The sequence below is a fragment of the Saccopteryx leptura genome, chromosome 1 (genome assembly GCF_036850995.1).
Source record: "Saccopteryx leptura isolate mSacLep1 chromosome 1, mSacLep1_pri_phased_curated, whole genome shotgun sequence".
NCBI classification, from domain to species: domain Eukaryota; kingdom Metazoa; phylum Chordata; class Mammalia; order Chiroptera; family Emballonuridae; genus Saccopteryx; species Saccopteryx leptura.
Genome location: NC_089503.1, coordinates 312,932,541 through 312,947,178, shown reverse-complemented (window position 1 = coordinate 312,947,178; position 14,638 = coordinate 312,932,541). Strand labels below are relative to the sequence as shown.

General features: G+C 42.8%; 1 protein-coding gene and 1 long non-coding RNA gene across 3 annotated transcripts in view; one reads left to right on the top strand and one right to left on the bottom strand.

Moving 5' to 3' along the window:
• EP300 (E1A binding protein p300) overlaps nucleotides 1-9,919 on the bottom strand; it is an 88,377-nt gene extending 78,458 nt beyond the window's left edge. For both annotated transcript variants that reach the window (XM_066358509.1, XM_066358508.1), the window contains exon 1: nucleotides 8,581-9,919. Coding sequence is in view for 1 of the 2 variants with exons in the window: in XM_066358508.1 (XP_066214605.1) it covers nucleotides 8,581-8,674 (94 nt within the window). In the remaining variant the exon portion in view is untranslated. The remainder of the gene's footprint in view (nucleotides 1-8,580) is intronic.
• Nucleotides 9,920-9,924: 5 nt separating this feature from the next.
• On the top strand, nucleotides 9,925-11,807 carry LOC136387299 (uncharacterized). The gene is made up of 2 exons (XR_010748101.1): nucleotides 9,925-10,197; nucleotides 11,443-11,807. It is a non-coding gene; the product is annotated as an uncharacterized lncRNA (long non-coding RNA).
• The last annotated feature ends 2,831 nt before the right edge of the window (nucleotides 11,808-14,638 follow it).

The following is a 14,638-nucleotide window of genomic DNA, read 5'->3' as shown; positions in this document are numbered from 1 at the left end:
GGACCCCAAAATCCTTTGCCATCTGTCTCCCCTGAAAACATGCCACCATGTAGTCTGTGTTTCAGTCACATCAGATCCAAACTATAAGAGAAAGTTTATTTAGAAAGTCACAGAGGTAGGAGAAGTGAGTCAGCTGCGCTGTATAGGCTCAGGAAACAAGTTACAGAGGCAGAAGGGCCCTTGGAAATTAGAAGAGCTCAGACATGCTCCCATGAGTGTGCCAGAACCACTTATATTTGTTTCACTTGAATACCCAACTTGTCCTACTTCTATGAAAAGGTAAGTTACCTTCAAGTTCTCCTACCCCCATTCAAATATACATTTCCTTTATGAAGTTTTCCCCCAATACTGCACACTCACCCTGAAGAATTAATTACTATTCTCTGCCTTAATTTAGAACATTAAAAATTTACCAGAGTATAACTTCAGGGAAAATTGTGTGTGCAGGTATACCAACCAACCCCATCAGATCCTAAAGAATTTGAAAACAGAAATTGTACCTTGATTTATTTTAATTCCAAGTGTCTATAACTTGGTGGACAGTCAGTGTTTGTTGACTGATGCCTAGCCTGTGGTGGTACAGTGGGTAAATTGTTGATCTGGAATACTGAGGTTGCTGGTTCGAAAGCCTGGGCTTGCCTGGTCAAGGCACACATAGGAAGCAACTACTACAAGTTGATGCTTCCCGCTTCTCTCCCCACTCTAAATATCTATCAATAATATCTAAAAAGAATATATATATTTATAGGTTGACTGAAATGAGAGCAAGGCACAGCAAATGAAAAGAGCTGACTGCCTGACCAGCCAGTGGCGCAATGGATAGAGAGTCGGCCTGGGATGCCGAGGACCCAGGTTTGAAACACCAGCGTTGCCAGCTTAAGCAAGGTGTTACTGGCTAGGCTGTAGCCTCCCCGGCCCCGGTCAAGGCACATATGAGAAAGCAATCAAAGAACAATTAAGGTGCCACAACTATGAGTTGATGCTTCTCATCTCTCTCCCTTCCTGTCTCTCTCTAGAAAAAAGAAAAAGAATGACTACTCAATTCAGGAGAATCACACAACTTCACAATGTCCAAAATTTAACTCATCACAACCCTTCCCCCGTATCTATGCACAAATACTTCTTTTCCTAAGTTTGCTACCTTAGTAAATGGCATCCCCACCAACCTAGCTGCCCTAGCTTGTAACTTGTGAATTATCCTTGATTCTTCCATCGCAATATCCTAACATCCAATCATCAATTGCCAAGTTCTTCCCTCAAATCTTTTCAAGTTCTTTCCATCTTCTAATGCAGGCTACCCTCATCACAGCTAGAATTGTAAAACAGCCATTTCACTGATCTCTCAGCTTCCTATTTTTCTCTCTTTTTTCTAAGTAATTCCTCCCTTAGCCAATCATCTAAGGCAGTGGTTTTTTACCTTTTTTACACTCAGGCACTGGTAAAAACAATTATTTCGGGAACCACTAAGAGAGAAATCACCCTGAGCATAAGCGAATTTGACTAAGATCACTGGCTCTATAATCTTTATACATCATCAGGGTAGTTAACACTTTCACAGACCTGCACGAAATTTCTGGTGGACCAGCTCTTGAAAAACACTGATCTAAAGTACAATTAATTATGCCCCATCCATTTTAAAGAGCTAAAATGGAAAACTGAAACTACAGTAAGCATTAGAAGCCCTGCATGACTGGCCCCTTATTCATCTCTATGGTCATATTTCTTGCTATTTTCCCAGGCCAGAAAGAACTTACAGGTTCCCTGAACAGGCTATATTCCTTTGTTCCCAGCCTGGGTCATTCTTTTTCTTTTCTTTTAAGTGAGAGGGCGGGAACAGACAGACAGGAAGGGAGAGAGATGAGAAGCATCAACTCATAGTTGCGGCACCTTGGTTGTTCATCAGTTGCTTTCTCACATGTGCCTTGGGGGAAGGGGGCTCCAGCTGAGCCAGTGACCCCTTACTCAAGCCAGCAACCTCGGGGTTTCAAACCTGGGTCTTCAGTGTCCCAAGCCTACACTCCATCCACTGTGCCACCACCTGGTCAGGCCAGCCAGGATCATTCTTACTAACTAACCCTTTATCTATCCTTCAGATCCCAATATCAGACATCAATTCCTCAAAGACAGCCATTGGAGTAATAGTAATTATAGGATAGGTCCCCTTTTTTTCTCCCAAATACAATGCTGGTCCCATCAGACTTGAATGTTGCTCTCCGCCCCTTACCTATAAATTCCAGGAAGGGTCTATATCTGTCTGGATTATTCAAAGTATTCCCTGTATTGAAGATAAAATACCTACCACAGAGAAAATATTGCCAACACAACTGCTACCTTGTCAACTCTTCTAAGCCAATATTTTTCAGACTGTAGGACACAAGCCAATGGAGGGGGGCATGAACTCAATATAGTAGGTTATAACCAATTTTTTAAAAAATGAAATGCAATAGAAAGTATCAACGGCAATGATTCAAAAGGAGAAATGCACCCCCATGTTTATTGCAGCATTGTTTACAATAGCCAAGATCTGGAAACAGCCCAAGTGTCCGTCAGTGGACGAGTGGATTAAAAAGCTGTGGTACAGATACACAATGGAATAACTATGGGGCTATGAAAAAGAAGGAAATATTACTTTTTGCAACAACATGGATGGACCTGTAAACTATTATGTTAAGTGAAATAAGCCAGGCAGAGAAAGAAAAATATCATATGACCCTCACTCCTTTGAGGAATCCAACGAAAAATATGAACTGAGGAACGGAATAGAGACAGAGGCAGGATCAAAGGATCCACAGGGAAAGCAGACAGAGGGAAAGGGGATGACAGGATGGGATGAGAGCAGAAAAGCAAATCCTGGAGAGAAGGGGGGAGGGCGTTATTCTCTGAACTTCATGAATTGGCTTTTTCCAGTGTCTACATATTCATTAAAAAATATACCTCTGCTTTTTTCTGTATCTTTAGTAGTAAAGTTAAAAAGTTAACACTGAGCATACACTATGCTACAGCAAGCACTAGCTTACGTATTTAATAAAGAGAATTCTCATTTATTCCATACTGCAATCCTGTAATGTTCAGTCAATAAAGCCAGGCCTGGAATCTGAACTCTTAACAGTGTGACTCCAAAACCTAATCTCTTAACATTTACTTTTTTCAGTAGTCTTAATTTTTTTTTCTTTTTTTTCTTAACTAAATGATTCTTAATTGCCTTTTACAGCATTATTAAATAAGATCTACATCTAAAAACAAATGAGATCTAAATTGTTTAGAAGAGGCCTAACCCTCCAATTAATATTGATTCTCTTAAACCATTTTTGAGAACTGAGCAATAAAGAATTCCCATTAAAATTTCAGAATAAAACTACCATCCATTACATGAAAAAACATCACCTGCAAAATTCAGTGTTGTAAAAATTTTACACTTGGTATAATTTGTTTTAAACTTGCTCATTAATTTCTCCAATGTATACCACACTAAAAAAATTCAACTTCAATAATTCTAAAAGGAGGAAACCCTAACATCTCAGTAAAACACACAAAAGCAGCAGCAGAATAACTCCTGAAATGTCTTTGTATCAAGAAGTATTTTACACTCCACTATATCTCCAACAGTTGCTATTCCCCGCCCTTTTCCTATTTACTACTTAATGCCCCTACAAATATTACTGTGCACTAATTTTCAACTTATTATTTTAATCACACCCCCTTGCCCTTTTAATAGAAGACTAAGGAGAAGGTATAAACTCAAAGTAAGACAAAATAATACCAAGAGGCGACCAAAGCAAAGCCCTTTCCTCAACACCCATCATCCATTCACTGGCGATGCCAATACATTTCTTACCTCTGCAACAACATGCATTCCTACTGGGAAAGGGCACCCACATTGTAACACACACACGAGTTACACTTAACAAAGACACTTTACCTCCCTGACAAGCACAAATAGCCTTCTTGAAGCCCTATGAAAGAATTTATAAAGCCTTGAGAATAAGCAATTACCAGAGGTTCAAGACATTTGATAAAATGTCTTTCAGCTTAACTTTAACAGTAATACCTCACTGGGTCAAAGAGCCATAACTGAAACACTCCAGAAGCAAAACTCTAATGTAAACAGTCATGAGTAAAAATTAAAACTAAAACATAGTATCACAGCTTTAAGGGCTGAAAAAAGAAATGGCCTCCACCAAAAACACTCTGGTTAGAATGATAAACCACTAATACACAATGGTGTTTTGAGAAAGTAAAATTGACATTTAAAAAATCCTTGCCACTTTCTCTATGGTATACATTAATCTATTGGTTAAAATGTAGATGGCTCAGTGGATGGAGCGTAGGCCCAGTGTATGGATGTCCTGGGTTCGTCCCCAGTTAGGGCACACAAGAGAAGCGACCATCTGCTTCTCTCTCCCTACCTCTCCACCCTTCTCTCCCTCTTCCCCTCCCTCAGCCAGTGGCTCCACTAGTTCTAGCATGGCCCCAGGCACTAAAAATAGACCCGTTGATTCAAGCGTCTGCCAGACAGGGGTTGCGGGGCAGATCCTCATTTGGGCACATGCAATAGTTTGTCTCACTTATCTTCCCTCCTCTCAAAAAAAAAAAATAATAATAATAATATATATATATATATGCATATGCAGGTATATTTAATAATCTAGCTGCCCTATACCTTTAAAATGAAAAAGTCATAAAACCCAAGACAATCTTGGGTTACATGAGTACACAGTAGGGCCACAAAACTGTACCAAAGAGCAGAAGGATCTTTACCTACTTAATATGCCAGATCCTAGTGCTGTTGTTGTCACTCCTTTCCACAGTCTGTTCTTTCAGTACATACAGCATTAACTGTTTTACTGAGCAGTGAGAGAACATGTCCAGGGTGCACTGAAGGCAACATATCATCCTCATCATTCTGATAACGCAGGTTATTGGAAACAGGGTCAAGAAATTCTTCCATGACTTACCTATTTACTTTTCTGTCAATAATTTTACAGATTTCTTTTTTTACAAATGGTTTTTTTGGAGGGAGGATAAGTCATTTGATTTATCCAACAGTTTTGGGGGAAGATTTTATTCATTGATTTTTTTTGGGGGGGGGAGAGATAGAGAGAAGAAAGAAGGTGAGGAGTGGGGAGCATTAGCTCATAATACAGTGTGTCCGTAAAGTATGGTGCACTTTTGACCGGTCACAGGAAAGCAACAAAAGACGACAGAAATGTGAAATCTGCACCAAATAAAAGGAAAACTCTCCCAGTTTCATACCTATTCAGTGCAGTTTGAAATGGGCTCACGCAGATCTTTTAGGGCTCCTTAGGTAGCTATCCTGTATAGACAGACTCGTCACTGACTGATGGCCTACCAGAACGGGGTTTCTCCACCAAACTGCCGGTTTCCTTCAACTGCTTATCCCACCGAGTAATGTTATTCCTAAGTGGTGGCGCGCTTTGTTATAAGCGCGCCGATATTCATGTTGCACTTTGGTCAGGGATTCAAATTTAGCGAGCCACAGAACACACTTAACTTTCCTCTATACCGTCCACATCTCGACTGGCATGGCTGTGGGCTACTTCACTGTATACATGGTGTTACGTCATCATCTGCACATGCTGCCACATCATCCTACGGAAACTGGGAGGGTTTTCCTTTTATTTGGTGCAGATTTCACATTTCTATCGTCTTTTGTTGCTTTCCTGTGACCGGTCAAAAGTGCACCATGACTTTACGGACACATTGTAGTTTCTTCTCATACATGCCTTGACCAGGCAAGCCCTGTGTTTGGAACCAGCGACCTCAGTACTCAAAGTCGACACTTTATCCACGGTGCCACCACAACGGGTCAAACAATTCTGACCTAACCATAGTAGGTTAAAACTTTCAATGACTCAAATACAGATACTGAAACAGGAATATAAAGATGCAAAAGCTAAAAAATAAGTCTTTTCCTCCCCATTCCAACACATAAAACTTGAACTTAATTCAAGTTATTTGAACCAACCTGGAAATCTTTTAGAACAATCCTTAAGAAAGTCATTTGTATTCTACACCAGTAGCTAACCTTTGAAATTCAGAAGTTGGGATATAAACACCAATTTGTTTTTAATGCTTTTGTGTGTCAACCCAATTGGATTCTAGTTTTCTTTCCTATATAACTGGCACATGCAAAAACTCTTGGTAAGTACACTAAAACTACTAAAATTGCAAGCCTCTATTTAAAAAAAAAGTATCTTGGGTCTAGAATTTTGGCATCATTTTGACCAGTTTTAGATAAAACTCATAATCAAGTACCAAGAACAACTTACTTTCACATTTATAAAATATCTAGATGACAACTCAGAAGTCAAAATGTAGAAGTTACAAGTTTGAAATTCAAAGTTTTAAAAAGTGAAGTGTCTGTAAAAAGTTGCCTGCAAACTTATACTACACATTACTGGATGCCAAGAGAAAAAAAATCACAATGTAATGGTGCCCAACTTGAAGTAAGTTCACAAGGGGACAGTATTTTCTTTACACCTCCCTCCCCCACCACCAAAAAAACAAAAACCCCAGACCCATTAGGATTAAAAACTGGACAAAAAATTCTTGGAAAAGAATTTTAATTGGGGGGCAGGGATCAACCTTCACTAGAAAACTTAGAGAAAGCTAACTAAAATAAACTTTTAGTACTAAGATTGAGTTAATCTCAATGTTGAGGATTTTCTATTATAAAAACCTACTCGATACACTTAGGACTCATAACTATTCAAAGATACAACAAATAGCAAACAGTTTTTGTGTAATAGATGTAACTCTACACCAAAATGAGTTTGCTAAAGTTATCAAATACACAGCTGAAGTATGGAGAATGCAGTAGTGCACCTGAACAGAGGTGTTTAAACCAGAGCAGAGCCTTCCTTTCAGGCCTTGCACTACTCTAAGACTAAGCTGCTCAAATAAGGAGTCATCTAAATAATGCATACAAATAAGTTTTCTCTAAAATATCCCAAGTCACTGGCTAACTCAAATGTAAAATCTACTACCATACTACACAAAACTAAAGAAACAACCCTTTTAACCTGTAGATTAAAACGTGTCTAATGGTGATCTGTTAAGAATTTCTGAATGACCCTTTAATAAGTGCAAAGGAATACAATTCTCATTATGTGCAAGAATTCTGAGCTTAAAGAGAGGTTTTTAAAAAGTCCCTCAAGACAACAGAAACTTCAAGAAATAAAGACAGATCAAAGTTCATGTACTGCGAATGTTACAAGCCTGAATTATACTAGGAACTCTGCAAAAATCCTCAATTTTACCAGGTTATCTTTCTGATAAAAAACAAAGAAACCAAAACATTTTGCTGTATCTTTACATTTTCACTCTTTAAAAACATGCTTAGAAGTTCTCTACAAATTCAAAAGGTACATTTAACTCCATTAAGCACTCTCACTGGCAGATGGAGGGATGACGTTGAGCCTATTCTTGGGGAGTTAAAGAGATGCTCTGTAGTAAGGGGGAACATCTTGTGGACTTGTCAGATGGCCAACCATTCTTCCTCTTCATTATCCCTGGCACCTCAAACAACTACAACAGCAAAAGAGAAGGTCGGTAGCCACCAGGATAGCACCAAACCAACCGAAAAGAAGGGATAGAAGTCTGCTTGAAGATCTTGAGAAATGGTTAGTCCACAACTTAGTGAAGTAAAGAATTTGTAGAGCTTTTTAAATGGAAACCTCCAAATACGTTTAAAGTATAAAAAGAGCAAAAACAGACAAATACAAAACCTAATGCACGTTTCAAACATGTTCGATCAGTTCATGTTTGCAGTTCATGATTTGGACTTTCAATTTCCTATCTTGATTTCCAACTCCACAAAATCAGTTATCTCTTTTCTTCGCCCACCCCAAAGAGAAAGTGACTACAAACTGCACAGAAAATGCCCCTGCTCTCTCCCTATCTGAAAACCCAGAGTTTCAGACATTTTGGTCTCAAACCAAAGAAACAGAAGATGTAAAATGAACTGCGCTCCATATTGATTCTTAAAGCAAATAGGGGGGGAGCTAGGAATGGTAGGTAAAATAACTCAAACCAAATTTCAGGTTTGACGTTAAACCTCACGTCAAATCTGAAATCCTGGACCACATACACACAAATAAATACTATCTTTTTTACACCTTTTTTGTGCAAAGAAAATCCTGAAAAGAGTGGAAAGTAGAGGAAACAGTAAGAAAAACCAAGGAGAAAGAATTTGCAATTCTTCATCAACCAACTAAAATATTAATAAAATTAAATCGCATATAAAACCCTTACACACAAATGCACTGGCATTTCCAAAATTAAACTGTATGGGAGCAACAAGGCCATTTCTGTAACACCCCTGAAGAGCTTTAATTCCAGAACACATATCGATATGACATAATGTTGCAACAAATATATTGGGAAGCAAAGAAAATGGTTGGGCTACTGGACGTCTTCGACCAGCTCATTCAAACACCTTAAAAATTAATCGAGAGAGAACTAAAAAAAGAGAGAAAGGAAGAAAAGATGTAAGAATAAAGGTACACGGGGCAAAAAAGATTAAAGGGGATGTGGAAGGCGAGGGCTCCCGAAACTAACCTGTGCCATCGCTGGCGGACGCCGAGAGGGCCGGAGATGAGAGTTTAGGCCGCTTGGCTGAAGGCGGCCCCGGTTCCACCACATTCTCGGCCATTTTTAATTCTTTCGGAGATACAAGCGAGGAAAACGAGAATCCCCGGGAAATCTCTTCTTTAGATGGGGTCCCCGCCCCACTCCCTGGGGTGGGCTTGGGGGGCTCCGCCGGCCCCCGAGGCGGGTAGGAGAAGTTCCTTTTTCTCTCCGCCCGGTCGCGGTGACTGTAGAGGGATGCGGACTCGATAGAAAGGTAGGGGCAAGTGCGAGGGGCCGGGCCTGCGTCCAGGCCCGGAGGAGGGCACAGAAACAAATCCGCCGAGCGAGTCTGCTACGGCGAATTCTCGAGAACTCGCGGCTCTAAAGGCGCAGTCACCGGCCCGCCACGGCCGGTCCCTGCCGAGCCGAGGTCTCTCGGAGCTCCGCCGCCGCCATCAGCCTCTTCCTCCTCGGCGCTGTCCTCCTCCTTCTCATCGCCACAAGGAGGCGGGGGCGAAAAAGGGGGAGAGGAGGAGGCGACGAGACACACTCACCTCCTCCCGGTGCCCCCTCCCGGACCTGCGCCCCCACCCTCCGAACCCTCCTCCTGCCGCCGCACCGGCCCCCAATGGCCGCAGAGAGCTCGCCCGAGCCGAGAGCCAGGCTGGCGCCGCCGACTCACATCGTGCGGCGGGGGCGCGGCGAGGACGCCGGGCACGGAACTCGGCAGCTCAGAGGGCCAAGATGTACAGCGCCGCCCGCCCGTGCCTACGCCGAGCCCACCGAGGAGGCCCAGCTACGGCAGCGGCGCAGGCAGCCTTCCCTCGCGCTGCGATCTCCTCCTTTGCCCTCCTCTCCCGCGGAAAATAAATACGGCCGCCGCTCCGGCCCCCAACCCTGGCGGCCAGATGCCGGGAGCGCCCGCCCCCGGGGCTCCGCTCGGGGCCGCTCTCGGCGGCGGGCGAAGGCGCCGCGGGGCGCGGGGTTATGTAATGGTCCCCCCCTAGGCGTCGACGCCGGCCCGGCTCCCGAGGCGCAGTGGGGGTGTGTGCGGGCGAGAGGGGGCTAGGGGTCGCTTCGGCCCGTGAGCCCCGGGCCCCCTGCTACTGTCTCGGCCCCTGCCTCCTCTCTCCGGCCCGGCTCCCCTCCGCACTCTGGCTCCCGCAGTTGGTACTGAGCCCGGAGTCCCGCTTGCCCACTCCTGCCCGCTCCCTCTCGCCCACTCTCCCCCCCCAGCCTAGCACACAAACAAGATGGCGGCTGTTGTTTCTTCCCTCTGCCGAATCCTTCTTACGGGCTTGCGGTAGCAGCGGCGGCCGGAAATGAGCCAAGGGGGGGGTGAAAAAAAGGGGAGGGGTTGGGCCTCTGGTGGGAGGCGGTGAGGGGGCGGGGCCTGGGTCCGAGCCGCTCACACAATGGGGGAAGAGGGCCGGGGGGGCGGGGCCGCCTCCAATCACGGGATCCGCCCATGGCCCCAACGCGGTTGGCGCTTCCGCAAACTCCCCCGGAGTCAGCCGGTGGCTCTCTTTTAAAGGGGAGGATTTGAAGGGGGGTCGGGGAAGGGCTCTGGATCTATTTTCAGTCGGTGTATACTTACGCGGGAAGGTACCTGGGTTGGGTTTCTGTGTGAAGGACCGGTGGCACCCGGGGGTGACGGGAGTCCGGGAGCCACGCCGGAGAAGGCGCCAAGCCACGGCGCAGGTGGCCGAAATGGAGCGCTGTTGACATTGCCCAGCAGCTGAGGCCCTTGGTCTGCCGGTCTTTAGAAATCCCCGGTCTGGGTATCCCGCTGCCCGGTATTACGGGCCAGAGACCTAACGCGTCCTCTCCCCTCCACTGCTTTCCCAAAGGGACTGGTTTACCTCCAAAAATCACACTGATTGCGAGTCGTTTATTTTTTCTCTGCACTTTACAATTTTTTGACAATGAGCATGTATTAGAAAAACAAAAATCACAGCAGTGGGATGACGTTTTAGGATCAGACCTAAATTCATTTCTTGCCGACCAGGTGTCCACAAGGCACTACCAGGTATCACTGTCACCAAAGGGGCCTTGAATTGTTTTTCCGAACTCATCTAGAACCTGAGGACATTTGAAGACATTTCTTTTCACCCACCTCCAATAGACCAGCTTAATAAAAGACCATGTTTATGTAGTGCCTTAAATATAATGTAATTATGAGAAAAAACGAAAACGTAATGTGCTAAAAGTAATGCAAAAATGGAAAGGCAAAATGTAATAATGGAGGAAAATGCTTGAAGTATGCTGTGTGAGACAAGTTTTGCAGCGTGCTTTGACATTCCTACATATTACAGGATTCTGTGGTGTTTTGGCCTTGGGTAAATTGGTACTTGAGGAAGTGGCAAAGTTGTTAGTGCTCCCCAAGGAAACCCCCAAACCAGAATCTGTGAAGAGTTAAGAGCTTTTTTACATGTTTAAAATATTCTCATTTGTTTTACTTTGGTTTTTGTTATTATTTGCTTTTTAAATGAATGATAATAAATAAGAAGCTAGGAGTGAAAATCTTAGGCAACTTAGGTTGCCAACAAGGATGAATTCCGTCGTATGATGTTCTGGCCTTATTCATCCAAACTTCAGTAGAAAAGCAGGCAAATTGTAAAGGACAGTATTCACTTGTAAAATATTGTTATAGGATTGATCCAGTATGTAGAGCTAAGGTCAAAATTGGCCTTTAGTTATTTTTAATAGTTTATATTCACATTCACAATAAATAGGACAAAGGAAAGTAATGTGGACAACACCTGGAAGCATGGTGGGTAACTTCCTTGTGGGAGGTTGCTCATCTGATATTTTGAAGAGTTTCTGACCTTTGGAAAAATATTTGTGTAGTTTTGCAGAGGATCCAGCTTGAATCTAAGCAGCATTTGAACAGACAGGGCCACCCTAGCCAAAAATACTGTTGGACTAGGTACAACTGTCATGAGGAAATTATGCAAAGAGGAATCAGGAGCCTGGACCTGTCTAGAAGGAAATTCTTCCTGGATGTGCTTTTCTGGCTTTTTACCCAGGACCCTGAAGTCAACTATGTTGGAAGTGGCTGGAGAAAATAGGATCATACTAATGCAATCAAGTGAGACTTCAGATGGTTTCAAGAAAGCAGAATTGAATCATCAGCCTGGATTATATATAACCTAATCAAATGAAAATGTAATCAGTTCTGGAGTGCTATGTGTAGATTAAAAGTGCATTCATGAGGAAGGAATTGTCTACTAGTATTTGGGGGGGGGTGGAAGAGGGTGAGAGAGGAACACATAAGAGACAGCAGAGACTCTGATAAGAGGTGGGGCCCTGAAGTCAGACAGGACTGGGTTTAAATTCTGGTTCTGTTACTTAGCAGCTGTATGACTTAGACAGGCTTCTCATCAGTAAAAGGAATTTCCTGAGTAGACCTACTTTATTGTTGCAAAGATTAAACACGATAGGTAATGAACAATGCTTATCGCAATGCCTGGCACACTGTAAGCACTCAGTACACCTTAGCTGTTTTCAGTCATCTGTTCTCAAAAGGAAAGGAATTTACCTGACTCAAACAGTTGTTAAGAGAATGAAAATGTGATTACTGCATGTAAGGTGTTTAACAGCACCCAGAGCCTGGCAAATGTCCCTGGGCTACCGCATTGGCTTCTCCAGAGTCAGAAGGAGATGTCTCACAGGATCATCCATCTCCCTTTAAGACATTCTCTGTTCACCTTAAAACCTTCTAATGACTAATCCAGCTGTCCAGGTGTCCTGACTGCCAAAAAGGAGACCCCTAGATAGTGAGCACAAGAGTAGGAGGAGAAAGGTATTACCTAAGCATAAATTCATCAGTTGCAGCTGGTCAGGATGCTAACCATATGGTCCACAGGCACTGTAGCCTTAGTTTATACATACTCCTTTCCCCAGAATCTACACCTTTTTTGTGTGTGTTCCTTATTCCTATGCATGATCCCATTATCCCCTGCTTGTCCAGTTAGAAACCTGAATGCTATCCATGAATCCACATAGTCTTCCCTATTCCTTCTACACACTCAATCATCAAATGCTATGGATTCTACTTCCTGAATTACCTCCCAAGTCAAATAATGTTGAACTATGTGTATTATCTATTAACAATAATTAAAGAGGCCTCTTATTAGTGTACCCTCAAGTTTTTGCAAAGTACTTGTCATCAAGGGGAGAATGGTTCAGGAACTTGGGTTGCTACTGCAAATATAAGTGTGCTCAGGGTTGTGAAAGTGGCTGAACATTTATTACAAGGAATTATCAATTTAGATACTGTTCTAAAACATTGCCAGCATTTGCAAGAATACATTTTTATTTGTATCACAAATTGAATAAAATATGTTCTTGAAATAAATTTTAATAGCCAATATTCATAAGGACATAGAGAATTGGTGCTTTTCATATACTGTTAGTGGTAATAAGGCATGACACAAACTTTTAGGTTCATATCACTTTTTTTTTTAATTTTACTGATTTGAGGGAGACAAGAACATCAATCTGTACGTGCCCTGACTGGGGATAGAACTGGCCAGGGCTGGGATATAAATTTTTTTGTTCAGCTTCTCTATACTGTATATGCATAGTCATCTCAGTTATTAAATTGTTGAGATATTGCAGTACTTGTGTTCAGGTAACCCTTATTTTGCTTAATAACAGCTTCAAAGAATAGTGATGCTGGTAATTTAAATATGCCAAACAGTCGTTATAATTTGCACATAGTATATACAGGATTTGGTACTATCCGTGGTTTCAGGCACCCACTGAGCTTCCTGGAATGTGCATCATAGATAAGGGGGAACTATTGTATATGAAAATGTTCCCCACAGCATTGCAGGAGTCCCGTTCCCACCCCGAAAAAGAAGAAACAAACCAACAACCTATGTCTAGATGAATGGTTAAAAAAACACTATAGATATGATTCCACTTATATGAAGTACTAAGAATAATCAAATGTACATAAACAGGAAATAGAATGGTAGTTGCCAGGGGCTGTGAAGAATGGGGATTATTGTTTAATGGGGACAGAGTTTCAGTTTGGTACAATGAAAAACTTCTGGAGATGAATGGTGGTGATGGTTGTACAACAATGTAAATTTACTGAATGCCACTAAACTGTTATCATGATAAATTTTATATGATGTGTAATTTACCACAATTTATTTTAACATATTAATGGTTAAAATGGTAACTCTTATGTTATAGACATTTTACCACAGTATAAAAAACAAAACAAGCCCTGGCCGGTTGGCTCAGCGGTAGAGCGTCGGCCTGGCGTGCGGGGGACCCGGGTTCAATTCCCGGCCAGGGCACATAGGAGAAGCGCCCATTTGCTTCTCCAACCCCCCCCCCCCTCCTTCCTCTCTGTCTCTCTCTTCCCCTCCCGCAGCCAAGGCTCCATTGGAGCAAAGATGGCCCGGGCGCTGGGGATGGCTCCTTGGCCTCTGCCCCAGGCGCTAGAGTGGCTCTGGTCGTGGCAGAGTGACGCCCCAGAGGGGCAGAGCATCGCCCCCTGGTGGGCAGAGCTTCGCCCCTGGTGGGCGTGCCGGGTGGATCCGGGTGGGGCGCATGCGGGAGTCTGTCTGACTGTCTCTCCCCGTTTCCAGCTTCAGAAAAATACAAAAAATAAAAAAATAAAAAAAATAAAAAACAAAACAAAACAAACAATGAATATCCCTTAGCCTTACGATGATGGGATATTATACAGTCATTTTAAAATGAATAGGTACAGCCTGGCCTGTGGTGGTGCAGTGGATAAAGCGTTGACCTGAAACACTGCGGTCGCTGGTTCAAGACCCTGGGCTTGCCTGGTCAAGGCACATATGGAAGTTGATGCTTCCTGCTCCTCCCCCCTTCTGTTTCTCTCTCTCTCCTTTCTAAAATGAATAAATAAAATCTTTAATAAAAACGAATAGGTACAAAACAAAAATGAAAATAAAAATGAGTAGGTACACATGTACTACCATAGAAGGATATCCATATATTGCTAAGAACAAAAAGAAAAGTATAGAACAGCAGGTATAGAATGACTCTATTTTTATAA